We start from the raw sequence: 14,220 nt of genomic DNA, 5'->3' as shown, positions 1-14,220 counted from the left end.
GGTGATTAAATGTAGTAATCTAATAATTAGCATAATCATCAAAAAATCTAATGACACTTGAATAGTGATTTACAGCCTTCGTAGTCTGAGCCATAGTGATCCTTGTACCTTATGACAGTGGCTGGGCAGGTATTATTATTCTTTACATGTGGATGTAGAGGCTGAACCTCAGTCTTTCTCACTTGTCCTCTCACAGTCAATTGTTTAACTGGGACATGAACCCAATAGTCCTGCCAAAGCAAAACAAAACGTACAAAGTGGTGATTTGAGTAATGTGGTTCATAACTGTTATAAGATTTCTGAGAGGAGGAATTTCCAGAAGGAAAGATATAGGCAGCTTTTTGGAGGGGATGACGTTGGGGATGGGTCTGCAGGTATACCCTAATTGGTGACTGCAGTCTTCAGTGTATGAGCTCATTTTGGATGTGAGGACGTTCTCTTGCTGAAGAGTTTTTCCAGGGCATCTTTCATGACCCTATTTCTCAGAGTATAGATGAAAGGATTTAGCATTGGAGTCACTGCGATGTACATCACGGTTATCACTGCATCCTTTAGGCTGTAACTAGTCAGAGGGCGGAAGTACATGCCCATGACTGTCCCATAATACAGAGAAACAACAGTGAGGTGGGAGCCACAGGTGGAGAAGGCTTTGAGCACACCTTTGGTGGATGGAACACGTAAGACTGTGGAAAAGACGTGAACATAAGAGACGATGATGCATAGTAATGGCACGGAGAAAACACCAACCCCCAGGTACATCATCTTCACATTAAAGTGGATGTCAGAACAGGACAGCTTGAGCAAAGAGGCAATGTCACAGTAGAAGTTGGCCACTTCCTGGTTTCCACAGAAGGACAGGCTAGCTGTGAGCAGAGTGTGGGGGAGGGCATTGCCATTTCCAATCACCCAAGACCCAATGACTAGCAGGACGCAAGTCCGTGGGCTCATGATTGTTGTGTAGTGAAGTGGGCGGGTGATGGCCACAGTGCGATCAAAGGCCATAGCAGCCAGGATGTAACTATCTGTGTTAGCCAAGGCAATCATGAAATACATCTGTGTTAGGCATCCTCCAAAGGAGATGGCTTTGGTGCCCAGGAGGTGGTTGGCCAGCGCCTTAGGGATGGTTACAGAGGAGAAGAAGATGTCAACGAAGGAGAGGTTGGCAAGAAGAAAATACATGGGGTTGTGGAGGCGAATGTCAGAGTAAATGGCCAAGATGATGAGCAGGTTTCCAATCAATGTGATGGGGTAAATGAATAAGAAAAGGATGAAGAAGAAGTCTTCTTGTTTCTGATGACTACTAACTCCTAGGAGGAAGAAATCCAGGACAGAGGATTGGTTTTCATCTCTCATAGCTCCTTTGTTAGCAAGGGAAGAGAAGAAACCAGAATTTTTAGTGAAGTACTGTGTCTAGTATATTCTTTATTCACCACATTGGATTACCTGTATTTATACTTGGGTATGCTAAATTCAGAGATGATTAATATTTTGGGAAAATGATCCCTTTTCATCAATCTAATTGTCAGAGAGCCTTTGACAAATTCTAAGAAGATCAGTGATGCCCGTTCTCCTGAATAAAAACCTTTGATTTAATCATTCAGCAATTAAATTTCAATTTGTGTGTGCTAGATACTTTGTAAGGCCTTGTGGAAAAACCATGAGCATGTTGAAAATATGGTTGTCTATTTATTTGACATATATGACATAGTCTCTGCTCTTAGGAACCTTATAACTTCATGGGGAATCCTATTTGTCACAGGAATTTTATTGTACAGGATAGGAAAAGGACAGCATTCTAGAGTATTTGAAGGAAAAACTTCAGTACAAAGAATGTGTCGTACATGGAGCATCCTGGATAATTAGAAACTGTTCTATTGACTGATCCCAGAGCCCAGGTGGTATCAGGTGTCTGCACTGGTGTTCAGTCAGTTCAGTTCAGTTGCTTAGTTGTATCCAACTCTTTGCAACCCCATGAACAGCAGCACGCCAGGCCTCCCTGTCCAGCACCAACTCACGGAGTTTACCCAAACTCATGTCCGTTCAGTTGGTGATGCCATCCAACTATCTCATCCTCTGTCACCCCCTTCTCCTCCTGCCCTCAATCTTTGCCAGCACCAGGGTCTTTTCAAATGAGTCAGCTCTTTGCATCAGGTGGCCAGAGTATTGGAGTTTCAGCTTCAACATTAGTCTTTCCAAAGAACACCCAGGACTGATCTCCTTTAGGAGGGACTGGTTGGATCTCCTTGCAGTCCAAGGAACGCTCAAGAGTCTTCTCCAACACCACAGTTCAAAAGCATCAATTCTTCTGCACTCAGCTTTCTTTATAGTCCAACTCTCACATCCATACATGACTGCTGGAAAAACCATAACCTTTATGAGATGGACCTTTGTTGACAAAGTAATGTCTCTGCTTTTTAATGTGCTGTCTAGGTTGGTCATAACTTTCCTTCTAAGGAGTAAGCGTCTTTTAATTTCATGGCTGCGATCACCATCTGCAGTGATTTTGGAGACCCCCAAAATAAAATCAGCCACTGTTTCCCCATCTATTTGCCATGAAGTGACGGGACCAGATGCCGTAATCTTTTCTGAATGTTGAGCTTTAAAGCCAAGTTTTTCACTCTCCTCTTTCACTTTCATCAAGAGGCTTTTTAGTTCTTCTTCACTTTCTGCCATAAAGGTGGTGTCATCTGCATTTCTGAGGTTATTGATATTTCTCCCGGCAATCTTGATTCCAGCTTGTGCTTCCTCCAGCCCAGCGTTTCTCATGACATACTCTGCATATAAATTAAATAAGCAGGGTGACAATATACAACCTTGACGTATTCCTTTTCCTATTTAGAACCAGTCTGTTGTTCCATGTCCAGTTCTAACTGTTGCTTCCTGACCTGCATACAGGTTTCTCAAGAGGCAGGTCAGGTGGTGTGGTATTTCCATCTCTTTCAGAATTTTCCACAGTTGATTGTGATCCCCACAGCCAAAGGCTTTGGCATAGTCAATAAAGCGAAATAGATGTTTTTCTGGAACTCTCTGGTGTTAGAAGATTGTAAATCAAAAGACGGGCTTCCCAGGTGACTCAGTGGTAAAGAATTCACCTGCCAATGCAGGAGATGCAGGAGATGAAGTTTCAGTCCCTGGGTGGGGAAGATCTCCTGGAGTAGGAAATGGCAACCCATTCCAATATTCTTGCCTGGAAAATTCCATGGACAGAGGAGCCTGGTGGACTACAGTCCATGGGGTGGCAAACAGTCAGACACAACTGAGTGACTGAGCACACGTGTACGCGGATCAGAAAGACAACTGGGAATAGGTCCTAGCAAAGCAAGCCTAGTAAAATTCCTCCTCAGATGTCCCATTTTCAAAGTATTTATTTTCTACTAGCTCTTGGTAGGTTTTACCTCTTTTCCACACCCTTAATTATATATAAGCTCAACGCTTTCTGTTTTCCCTCGCTTTGCTATGTTATTTCTTTTGGTGACTCATTCAACCCCATTGTGGCTTCAGCTGGTGCTTAGTAGACTGATCTACATCTGTACACTTGATCTCTCTTCCCTTTATTGCCACATTTGTTGTCCTGTAACATGTCTACGAATCCCTATACACTGCATATGCAACCTAAATAGTTGGCAAGGTTTTTTGAAAAGGAAAACCTTCTTTATTTTTATCTCTTCCAGAGAGATTCTTGTTAAATGGTGTTCATTTTGTGTACCAATAAGTTTACACTCAGTATTTCTTGAATTATACCCAGGTTTATTATATGGGCTCCCCACATGTGGCATACTCCTGGGCACGCTCATCCAGTTTTCCCTCACCTCTTCATCTGATCTTGTTGATTTAATTTCAAATAATTGGTCTATAACCTAACCTTTCTATTTATTGTCTCTGTACTTTAAAATTAATTTTTAATTGGGGTATAATTGCTTTGCAATGTGGTGTTAGGTTCTTCTGTACATCAAAGTCAATCAGTTATACATACATATATCCCCTCTTTTTTTAGATTTCCTTCCCATTTAGGTTGCCAAGGAACATTGAGTAGATTTCCCTGTGCTATATAGTAGGTTCTCATTAATTATTATCTATTTTATACATAGTAGTGTGTGGATGTCAATCCTAGTCTCCCAGTTTATCCCATCTCCCCTGCCCCCATTGGTATCCATAGTTTGTTTTTATATAGTGTAGTATCGCTTATATGTGAAATCTAGAAAAATGGTACAGATGAACTTATTGACAAAGCAGAAGTAGAGACTCAGTGCTTTAGTTTTGACAACCATAATTTTCTATCTGATACATTATAATTTATAAGTCTAGATTCTGAATGGGAGTATATTATCAACTCTAGAATTACAGTTATTGCTGGAATGAAAAGAAAAAAATTGAGATTTGGGATGGGAATAAATGGAGTTTTGAATGTATCTAATATTTATTTCTTTAAAAAATTTGGAGCAAACTGAATCACTTTGCTGAATACCTGAAACTAACTCAACACTGTAAATCAACCATATTCCAAAAAAAAAAAACTGGAGTAAATTTGACCAAATCTTATATTTGTTAAATCTAGATAATAAGTTTTTTAAATGTTATACTCTTTGTCATTATGATGTTTTAATAATTTTATAATAAGTAAATTTAACTTAAAATATACATTTCACAGGTTGGATGATAACTGGGTCTAGAGTGTAGTCATGAAGCTGGATGGTTCTATTCTATTTTTCAGTCAATGTAGGAGACAAAATGTTCCTTGTGAAGAGGTTAAAAATAAATGGAAGTTATTTAGACTGGGAATGGGGACCCAGGGGCCAAATACAATGCTCATCTAGGCTTACTTACAGAGATGGCTGCTTATTGAACTCACAATTATATTATAAAATACAAATGGGATTCTGTCTATCTCTTTAAAACCACTCATTTTCTACATATCACCTAAGAGATGAAGTCCAAGTTTCTTACGGAAAAAATCTCAAGGACCAATTGTTTAGACAGTGAAGGGTACCTTCAGGCAGAACCACATGTATATCTTTATCAGAAGCTGAGGCTTCAGGTACGGGAATAAGAAGAATTCAATCAGGAAAAGAAATTTGGGGTTATATTGTGAGGAGTTTTGACCAACACAGGTAATTTGTACTTTATTCATTAGGTACAAAGATAATATAGTGGATGTGAGTACAATTAACCTTTTCTGATAATACAGATATGCAACCTTTTATTTAACGTAAACAGAAATTTGGACATATATATTAAATGACTGATTCATAAGGCAATGTTTTGAATGCTTATCTTGTGCAAGAACAACCACAAGGAAATAAAAAGATAAATAATGAAAGAATGTAAGGCTGTGCCAGAAAAGAAGCAGTTGGTATAATCAACACAGGAACCAAAGAAACAGGGGACGAGAGCAGAGAGATTTCTGAGCACAGGGATTGATGATAGAGATCCTCAGTGGTGGATGTCAGTGTCATCATGGGGAGAAATGATTTCTGCAGAAACCCTAGCTGCTGCTACTGCTAAGTTGCTTCAGTCGTGTTCGACTCTGTGCGACCCCATAGATGGCAGCCCACCAGTTTCCCCCGTCCCTGGGATTCTCCAGGCAAGAACACTGGAGTGGGTTGCCATTTCCTTCTCCAATGCATGAAAGTGAAAAGTGAAAGTGAAGTCGCTCAGTCATGTCTGACTCTTAGTGACCCCATGGACTGCAGCCCACCAGGCTTCTCCGTCCATGGGATTTTCCAGGCCAGAGTACTGGAGTGGGGTGCCATTGCCTTCTCCACAGAAACCCTAGAGAAAGAGGTAAAAAAGCATATGCCCCCACAGAGAGGAGCCAGGGATGGGAGAAAGGGGGCAGGCAGGGATCAGCATGAAGCTACAGGCTGAGTAAGAGCCTCGAGTTCCCTGGAATTAAGCCAGAGTCCCAGGAAATGCTGCCTGCTAAAATCTGCTTTCATGGAAGATGTTTAGACTCTGTGATATCCGTGGCATGAGTGTGGTGATGCTGAGAAGAAGCCAAATGCTTCCCCTTGTTGTATGATGCAGGAAACATACCAGAAGGCATCCTCTGAGTGCTCTGAGACTCCCCGATAGGCCGGCGCATCAGTGCTTTGACAATGAAATAACATAATTTCCTGGAGGAGCTTCTTAGCATGCACCATTGAATGTGGGGGTGAAAGGACTGCCTTCCTCAGCTCTTTTCTAAAATAATGCACTTGTGTGACCGCTAGTATGTGCACTCACAAACAGTATTACTTTAGAAAGTGGACAGTTCAAGACTGAGACAGCCAAGTCAGAGCTACTCCATCTCATCCTGTTTTTTTTTTTAGAGAAAGCCCAAGGAGAAGTTTTATCAGAAGAGAAGCATGTTCTCCCTGTCTGTCTGTCTCTCTCTTTCTCACACACACACCCATCAAATCTTGAGAACTTTGGTTCTTGAGTCCTAGTTTTGCTACCATCTCTATTTGACTTTAGGTGATTCAGTTAATTGTTTTTTCATCTAATAATTCTACTTACCTCTTGAGGGTTTTATGAGACTCAAAGGAGATAATACATGTAGTGCAGTTGCAGGTTATCTATCTCATGCTGTCACTGTGATAGAGAGTCGGTTCAATATCCAAAGCCCCTGCCTGGGAAGTCAGCTCAGATAATGTTCAAAAAGGGTCCTGGTCTTGTGGCCTTCTGGCCTCTTCCACAGAAGGGAATTTTACAGCCACCTGTTCTAGCAGATTCCTCCTGGGGAGTAAGTGTGCTGGAGAAAGTACTGATAGTAGCTTGGCAGAGATGGTCATCTCTTCCTGTGGGAAAGGAGATAGGCCCAGGGTGGTTTGGAGAGAAGGACCCCAAGTTTCCTAATTGTGGAGCAGAAGGGGTGGGAAGAGATGTCCTGGATGGAGACTGGTGATGAAGATTCTAGCTTCCTCTGTAAGGAAGCAAGGTGTTCACAGCAAGGAGAACATTTGGAATTATGCATCAGGTTTTAAAGTCTCCTGAAACATGATTCACTCAGACCTTCATTCCAACCAGTCAGAGTAATTGTGGAGACTCCTTGCGTGCTCCTACAGCTGTGCCCTAATGGGACACAGTGGTTCTCAGGAGTAATTGATCTCAGAGTTCCTCCCTAGAAAAAAAGGATGGGCAACATCTTCCCAGAGTATGTCTCCAGGGTCAAAGCCCTGGGTTGACCTATTCTGGCCTCTTTGTTGGAAAGTGGGCCCCTATTCTCTGCTTCAGGACAAAATGGAACCAGCCCTTGGGAGCTGTAAAGATTATGGTACAATTAAGCTCCTGTCTTACTTCCAGCCTACACAGAAATCTTTCTGGTGTTAAGTGTGAAACATAATATAGTTCTATTTCATCTTTATCTAGAACTCTATCTGAGGAAAGAGTAGAAATTTATATTTTCAAAAAACCTTCTTCCCATGTAGACTGGTGGTGGTGGTTTAGTCACTAAGTCATGTCTGACTCTTTGCGACCCCATGGACTATAGCCCACCAGGCTCCTCTGTCCATGGGATTTTCCAGGCAAGCATACTGGAATGGGGTGCCATTTCCTTCTCCAGGAGATCTTCCCCATCCAGGGATCAAACCTGGGTCTCCTGCATTGCAGATGGATTCTTTACCAACTGAGCCATCAAGGAAGCCCCCAAGGTAGTCTAGACATGCTTTAAATGGCTGCTTTTTCACTGTGTCCTGGGACAGGTGAGTCTGTGCTCAGGCTCCTCAGTAACATCCCTCCCTCCTGTAGGTTGTTGCATAGGGGTTGGGGTTCCTGTGGGTACCACGTCTCCATCTTTCCTACCCATTTCTTTCTTTTTAAAAGATTTCTTTATTCATTTTTTGGCTGTGCTGCATCTTCATTGCTGCTCACGGGTGTTCACTAGTTGTGGCGTGCAGGGGTTACTCTTTGTTGCAGTGCGCAGGCTTCTCATTGCAGTGGCTTCTCTTGTTGCAGAGCACAGGCTCTAGGGTGCATGGGCTTCAGTAGTTGTGACACGTGGGCTCAGTACTTGTGGCTCTCAGGCTCTAGAGTGTGTGCTCAGTGGCTGTGACACATGGGCTCAGTTGTCCCATGGCATGTGGAATCTTCCTGGGCCAGAGATGGAACCCTTGTCCCCTGCATTGGCAGGCAGATTCTTAACCACTGGACCACCAGGGAAGCTCCCCATTTCTTTATTTTTTAAGATTGTTTTTTGAAATGGACCATTTAAAAAGTCTCTGTTGAATTTCCTATAGTATTTCTTCTGTTCTATGCCTTTTTTTTTTTTTTTTTGGTTTTGAGCCATGTGGGATTTAGCTCCCTGAGCAGGGGTGGAACCCAAACTCCCTGCATTGGAAGGTGAAGTCCTAACTACTGGACTGCCAGGGAAGCCCCTTTCCTACCCATTGCTGGGTGGTCCGTCTGTGTGTAAAAGCCACTCAGTCAACCCTCAGCTCTTTGGAAGGAATTGCTGTGTTTGTGTTAATAGGTATAGATTTGGTGTGTCTGTGCGTGATGCCATCTTGGTCCCCTTCTCTTATACTAACGCATATATATGGAATTTAGAAAGATGGTAACAATAACCCTGTATACGAGACAGCAAAAGAGACACTGATGTATAGAACAGTCTTTTGGGCTCTGTGGGAGAGGGAGAGGGTGGGATGATTTGGGAGAATGGCATTGAAATATGTATAATATCATATATGAAACGAGTTGCCAGTCCACGTTCGATGCACGATACTGGATGCTTGGGGCTGGTGCAATGGGATGACCCAGAGGGATGGTATGGGGAGGGAGGAGGGAGGAGGGTTCAGGATGGGGAACACATGTATACTTGTGGTGGATGCATTTCGATATATGGCAAAACCAATACAATATTGTAAAGTTAAAAAATAAAATTAAATTAAAAAAAATTAAAAACAAAAACCCGTGATTTTAGAGAAAAAATAATTCCTCTGCTTTTATTTTTTTACCCCAGCCCATGGCCCAGTGTCACACCCCTGAACAATTTACACGACTTCCTGGGAAACCAGAGATGTAAATGAATGTGACAGCTGTGGTTCACGTTACTAGCATTCTCTCCTTGTGGATTTCCTTGGCATCCTCTTTGTGACACCAGATATATTTAGATGGACTGAACGATGGTGTAAGGATAGACACTGAGACTAGAAGGATCACTTCACTGCTTTAAAGCTGGTAACTTCTATGAGCGCCCATATTTCCCAGTTCTGTCCTATCGTTCCACTAGCGCTGTGTCCGCAGTGCCCTCTCTAATTGTAAAAATTCTAGCCGTCTTCTGCCAGTGCACACATTCTGACTTGCTTATATATCTATCCTTATTATTTTATGTCTCCTCTGTGGGTCAGCTTAGCCAGGGGAATGTGCTGGTCATGAGGAAAACTGAATTTGAATCCTCATCTGCCTGTTGTTTGTTGTTTGGTTGCTAAGTCGTGACTCTTTGCGAGTCTGTAGACTGTAGCCCACCAGGCTCCTCTGTCCAGGGGATTTCTCAGGCAAGAATACTGGAGTGGGTTGTCATTTTCTCCCCTGAGGAATCTTCCTGACCCACGTATGGAACCTAGGTTTCCTGCATTGCAGGCAGATTCTTTACCATTGAGCCACCCTCCTCTTGAAACACATTAATGAAGTCATTTCACCTTTTGGAGGTTTGGTGTTCCTGTCTGTATAAGAGGGCTACAATTTTGTGCTGCAGGGCTTTTTGAAAATGTAAAGAGACAATAATGTATGTGATATAGTAAGACAACTTACACACACACATGTATTGGGTTGGCCAAAAATTTCATTCAGGTTTTTCTATAAGATCTTAATCAAGAACTCTTAAAAAGTAATTTTTATAGGAGTAGGGTTGTTCACAATGTTGTGTGAGTTTCCATGGTAAAGCAAAGTGAATCAGCCATACATATACCTACATCCCCTTCCTTTTGGGCTTTCTTCCCTTTCAGGTCACCACCGTGAGTTAAGCAGAGTTCCCTGCGCTATACACTATGTTCTCATTAGTTACCTATGTTAGTATGAATAATGTATGTGTGTCAGCTGATTTTTTTGCCAACCCAATATATTTGATCTTTAAAGAAAGATCTACTTTTTCTGAAACTATATGGCGCATTTGGAGCTTCTTTTGTTGCACTTATCACTGTTTTCCTTGTGTTGGCTATTGTTTCATCTTTTTTCTAAAACAAGCATTTGCAGGCCCACTCAATGTTATTATGACAACACAATAAAAATACACTGTGAGGTGTGGTTTGATGAATAGAAAATTGAGAGACACATAGCTTGACTCATAGGAACATCAAGTCAAACTTGTACAAATTTCTTTTTCCTCCAACCAGAATCCTCATTCTCCATTATGCCCCCCTTTTCTTGAAATTTAGTCATTCTACAGAGGCTCTTAGATAATTTTATCTGTTCCCAAACTTTACTTATCAGTGCCACTCTGATTCATGCTCTGTTAATTTTGCTGCAAAGCTTCATATCTTCATTGTATGATTTATTGAACATTTCCCTGAGTGTGTTCCTCAGGAACCTTTAAAGTCTGCCCAAAATAAAACTGGTTTTCTTAAAATTATTCTCTTATTCATTATTTTCAATAAAAGCATCATTTTCTAGGGGCTTCCCAGGTGACTCAGTGGTAAAGAATCTGCCTGCAATTGAGGAGACACATTGGGTCAGGAAGATCCCCTGGAGGAGGACATGGCAACTCACTCCAGTATTCTTGCCTGGAGAGCTCCACGGACAGAGGAGCCTGGTGTCTACAATCCATGGGATCGCAAAGAGCTGGACACGACTGAAACGACTTAGCACACACTCATGAGGATTCAGAGCCCCAGGAATGAACATTTGCGTCACCTCCGCAGGTGAGGACCAAGAAAAAGCAGCTTGGCAGCTCCTTTCAGAGATGTGAGCTTCAGGCATGTGGTCATCCCTCTACTGAACTCCTAGATTCTGGTAACACCACCTATCCCTTTCCTTTCCCACAGTTCTAGTGAAAACAGCTTCTTTTTGCAGTTAGTAACTTTTGGATTATATCAGTATTCATCTTTTATCTTGTTTTAGTCACTTTCAGAATGCATCTATGTATCTAATTCCTTGTGTTAAGTCTTTATAATTTCTGCTTCCTGAATGGTTCCAAAATTAATTTATAACATGTCCAGTATAGGATAGATGGTAAATAATGTCAAATCTGTTCATGTCTAATCATTATCAGATTACATTTATTCACTTACATTCATCCATTCTACCTTCACAAATAATTATTGATTGCAATGACCAACATTTGTAGAAATAGAGCAAAGTGTTGAGACAACTCTTGTCCTCAAGGTTTTCAAGCAAAGTAGGGGTGATATAACCTAATAATTCTCCAAACTGATGTTTAAATAATAACTTGTAGACTCCAAAGCATGAAATACTGCGATGCTGCTGCTGCTGCTAAGTCGCTTCAGTCGTGTCCGACTCTGTGCGACCCCGTAGACAGCAGCCCACCAGGCTCCCTCGTCCCTGGGATTCTCCAGGCAAGAACACTGGAGTGGGTTGCCATTTCCTTCTCCAATGCAGGAAAGTGAAAAGTGAAAGTGAAGTCGCTCAGTCGTTTCCGACTCTTATCGATCCCACGGACTGCAGCCCACCAGGCTCCTCCGTCCATGGGATTTTCCAGGCAAAAGTACTGGAGTGGGGTGCCATTGCCTTCTCCGAAATACTGTGATACTTACCTCCTAAGACAGAGACAAGGCAGACTTTTTCTATTTATATTATGTACACCTTAAGCCATGATTGAGACATTCTCAAGGCTTCCTAGGTGGCTCAGTGGTAAGGAATCCACCTGCCATGCAAGAGATGCAGGTTCAATTTCTGGGTCAGGAAGATCCCCTAGAGAAGGAAATGGCAACTCACTCCCGTACGCTTGCCTGGGAAATCCCATGGACAGAGGAGCCTGGAGGGCTGTGGTCCATGGGGTCCCAAAAGAGTTAGACAGGACTTAGCAATTAAAACAACAACAACAGACATTCTCAACTTTACTCTGCCAGTCAGTAGCCTCATTGGAACAGGATCTAATAACCTTCCTGCCACTCTGCCAAAAGGAGCAATGACATGTATAAATGGATAACAGGATGTCTCATCAGACCGTTACCAGATTTCTGAGAAAAGAAATTTAAGGTCTGTACAGAATAAGGTGGCTTCTTGGAGGCGGAGACTCTTAAGTCTGACTTTTCAAGTATAATTTTAATTGGTTTAGTGCAGTCTCTAACATTATCTCACATTGGTTATGAGAAGATTCTCCTGCTGAAGAGTTTCCCCAGGGCAGCCTTCATGTCCTGATTCCTCAGACTGTAGATGAAAGGATTTAGCATTGGAGTCACTGCGATGTACATCACAGTTATCACAGCGTCCTTTAGGCTGTAACTAGTCAGAGGGCGGAAGTACATGCCCATGACTGTCCCATAATACAGAGAAACAATGGTGAGGTGGGAGCCACAGGTAGAGAAGGCTTTGAGCACACCTTTGGTGGATGGAACCCGTAAGACTGTGGAAAAGACCCGAACATAAGAGATGATGATGCATAGTAATGGCACAGAGAAAACAGCAGCCCCCAGGTACATCATCTTCACATTAAAGTGGATGTCAGAACAGGACAGCTTGAGCAAAGAGGCAATGTCACAGTAGAAGTTGGCCACTTCCTGGTTTCCACAGAAGGACAGGCTAGCTGTGAGCAGAGTGTGGGGGAAGGCATTGACATTTCCAATCACCCAAGACCCAATGACTAGCAGGACACAAGTCCGTGGGCTCATAATTGTTGTGTAATGAAGTGGGCGAGTGATGGCCACAGCTCGATCATAGGCCATAGCAGCCAGGATATAACTATCTGTGTTACCCAGAGCTAACATGAAACACATCTGTGTTAGGCATCCTCCAAAGGAGATGGCTTTGGTGCCCAGGAGATGGTTGGCCAATGCCTTAGGGATAGTCACAGAGGAGAAGAAGATGTCAACGAAGGAGAGGCTGGCAAGGAGAAAATACATGGGGTTGTGGAGGCGAACATCGAAGCGAATGGCCAAGATGATGAGCAGGTTTCCAATCAGTGTGATGGGGTAAATGAACAGAAAGAGGATGAAGAAGACATCTTCCTCTTCTTGCTGACCGCTAACTCCCAGGAGGATGAAATCGAGGGTAGAGGACTGGTTGTCTTCTCTCATGGATCCTTCAACAGGAAAGGGGAGAGGAATCCAGAATTAATAGTGAAATTCTATGTATAATGTTCTTTTTAAACCACTACTTTTGACTCCTGTAGTTGCTGTGTCAATACCTGGGTTTACCAAATCCAGAGATAGGTAGTGCATTGCAGGGAAAACATCCCTGTTGGTCTGTGGGGCTAGCTGACAATTAGCCCTGGACACTCATTCTAAGAAGTAAGTCATCTATGAAGTGCCCATCCTCCCCAGTCCCAGCACCATATCCAAACACCTAGGGTTTAATTATTTAACAGACAATTAAGTTCATATTTGATGTGCTAGAAACTTTGTTAGTTCTTGAGGCAAAAGCATAAATATGGGAAAAGCACAACTTATCCACTTTTATTCATATATGGCAAGTCTGCTTCAAGGACTTTAGAACTTAATGGAGAAGCCAGAACCCTACGCTAATCTTATCACAGATGAAAAGCAAAGGATAATATTTTGGAGTCTTTGAGAAAGCATTCCAGTGCAAGGATGGCTAGTACAAGAAGAACCCTGAACAATTGGAAAGTGGTCCAATGACTAAACTGAGAATGAGCCCCAGAGTCTAGAACATCACAGCTGCCTACACTGCCAGCAGAACATTGCAGAGCATAAAGACCATCTGGGTTAGGTCACAGCAAAGTGAAATCAGCGAATTTACTTCTTGGGCATCTCATTTTTAAAGTAAACATTCACATTTGATATGTTTCTTCTATATTCCAAACTCTTAAATATATGTGATCATCATGTTTTTCTCTTTGACCTTCCTTATCTTTTTTTTTTTTATTGTTATCTCCTTTGGTGACTCATCCAATTTCATGGTGACTTTCAACTACTACTTAGTAGAAATGGATAGAAAGAACAAAGTAGATAGAATTCAGAGTTGTTTTCAAGGAAAATTCAAGAGAAACTCTAGATATACTAAAAGATTTAGGCAAGGTAGTTAATAATAATCAATATTAAAATACTGATATTGTCTTATGTTTCTGTTGTTATTCAGTCATGTCCCATCCTTTGCGATCCTGTGGACTGT

At 42.1% G+C, this 14,220-nt stretch overlaps 2 protein-coding genes across 2 annotated transcripts; both read right to left on the bottom strand.

Annotated features, from left to right (window-relative positions):
* Window positions 1-414: 414 nt before the first annotated feature.
* LOC102270266 (olfactory receptor 1A1) lies at window positions 415-1,353 on the bottom strand. The gene has a single exon (XM_005910506.2). It carries the CDS (start codon window positions 1,351-1,353, stop codon window positions 415-417), a length of 939 nt encoding a protein of 312 aa, XP_005910568.2.
* A 10,862-nt stretch (window positions 1,354-12,215) lies between these two features.
* Window positions 12,216-13,166, bottom strand: LOC102281237 (olfactory receptor 1A1-like). The gene has a single exon (XM_070388875.1). It carries the CDS (start codon window positions 13,164-13,166, stop codon window positions 12,237-12,239), a length of 930 nt encoding a protein of 309 aa, XP_070244976.1. The 3' UTR covers window positions 12,216-12,236.
* Between the last annotated feature and the right edge of the window lie 1,054 nt (window positions 13,167-14,220).

This window comes from Bos mutus, chromosome 19 (assembly GCF_027580195.1).
Source record: "Bos mutus isolate GX-2022 chromosome 19, NWIPB_WYAK_1.1, whole genome shotgun sequence".
Classification (NCBI taxonomy): Eukaryota; Metazoa; Chordata; class Mammalia; order Artiodactyla; family Bovidae; genus Bos; species Bos mutus.
This window is presented reverse-complemented; position numbering and strand designations above follow the sequence as displayed.

Bases quoted from the DNA above. Each gene is read 5' to 3' on its own strand.
- LOC102270266 (XM_005910506.2), bottom strand. From the start codon at position 1,353: ATGAGAGATGAAAACCAATCCTCTGTCCTGGATTTCTTCCTCCTAGGA.
- LOC102281237 (XM_070388875.1), bottom strand. From the start codon at position 13,166: ATGAGAGAAGACAACCAGTCCTCTACCCTCGATTTCATCCTCCTGGGA.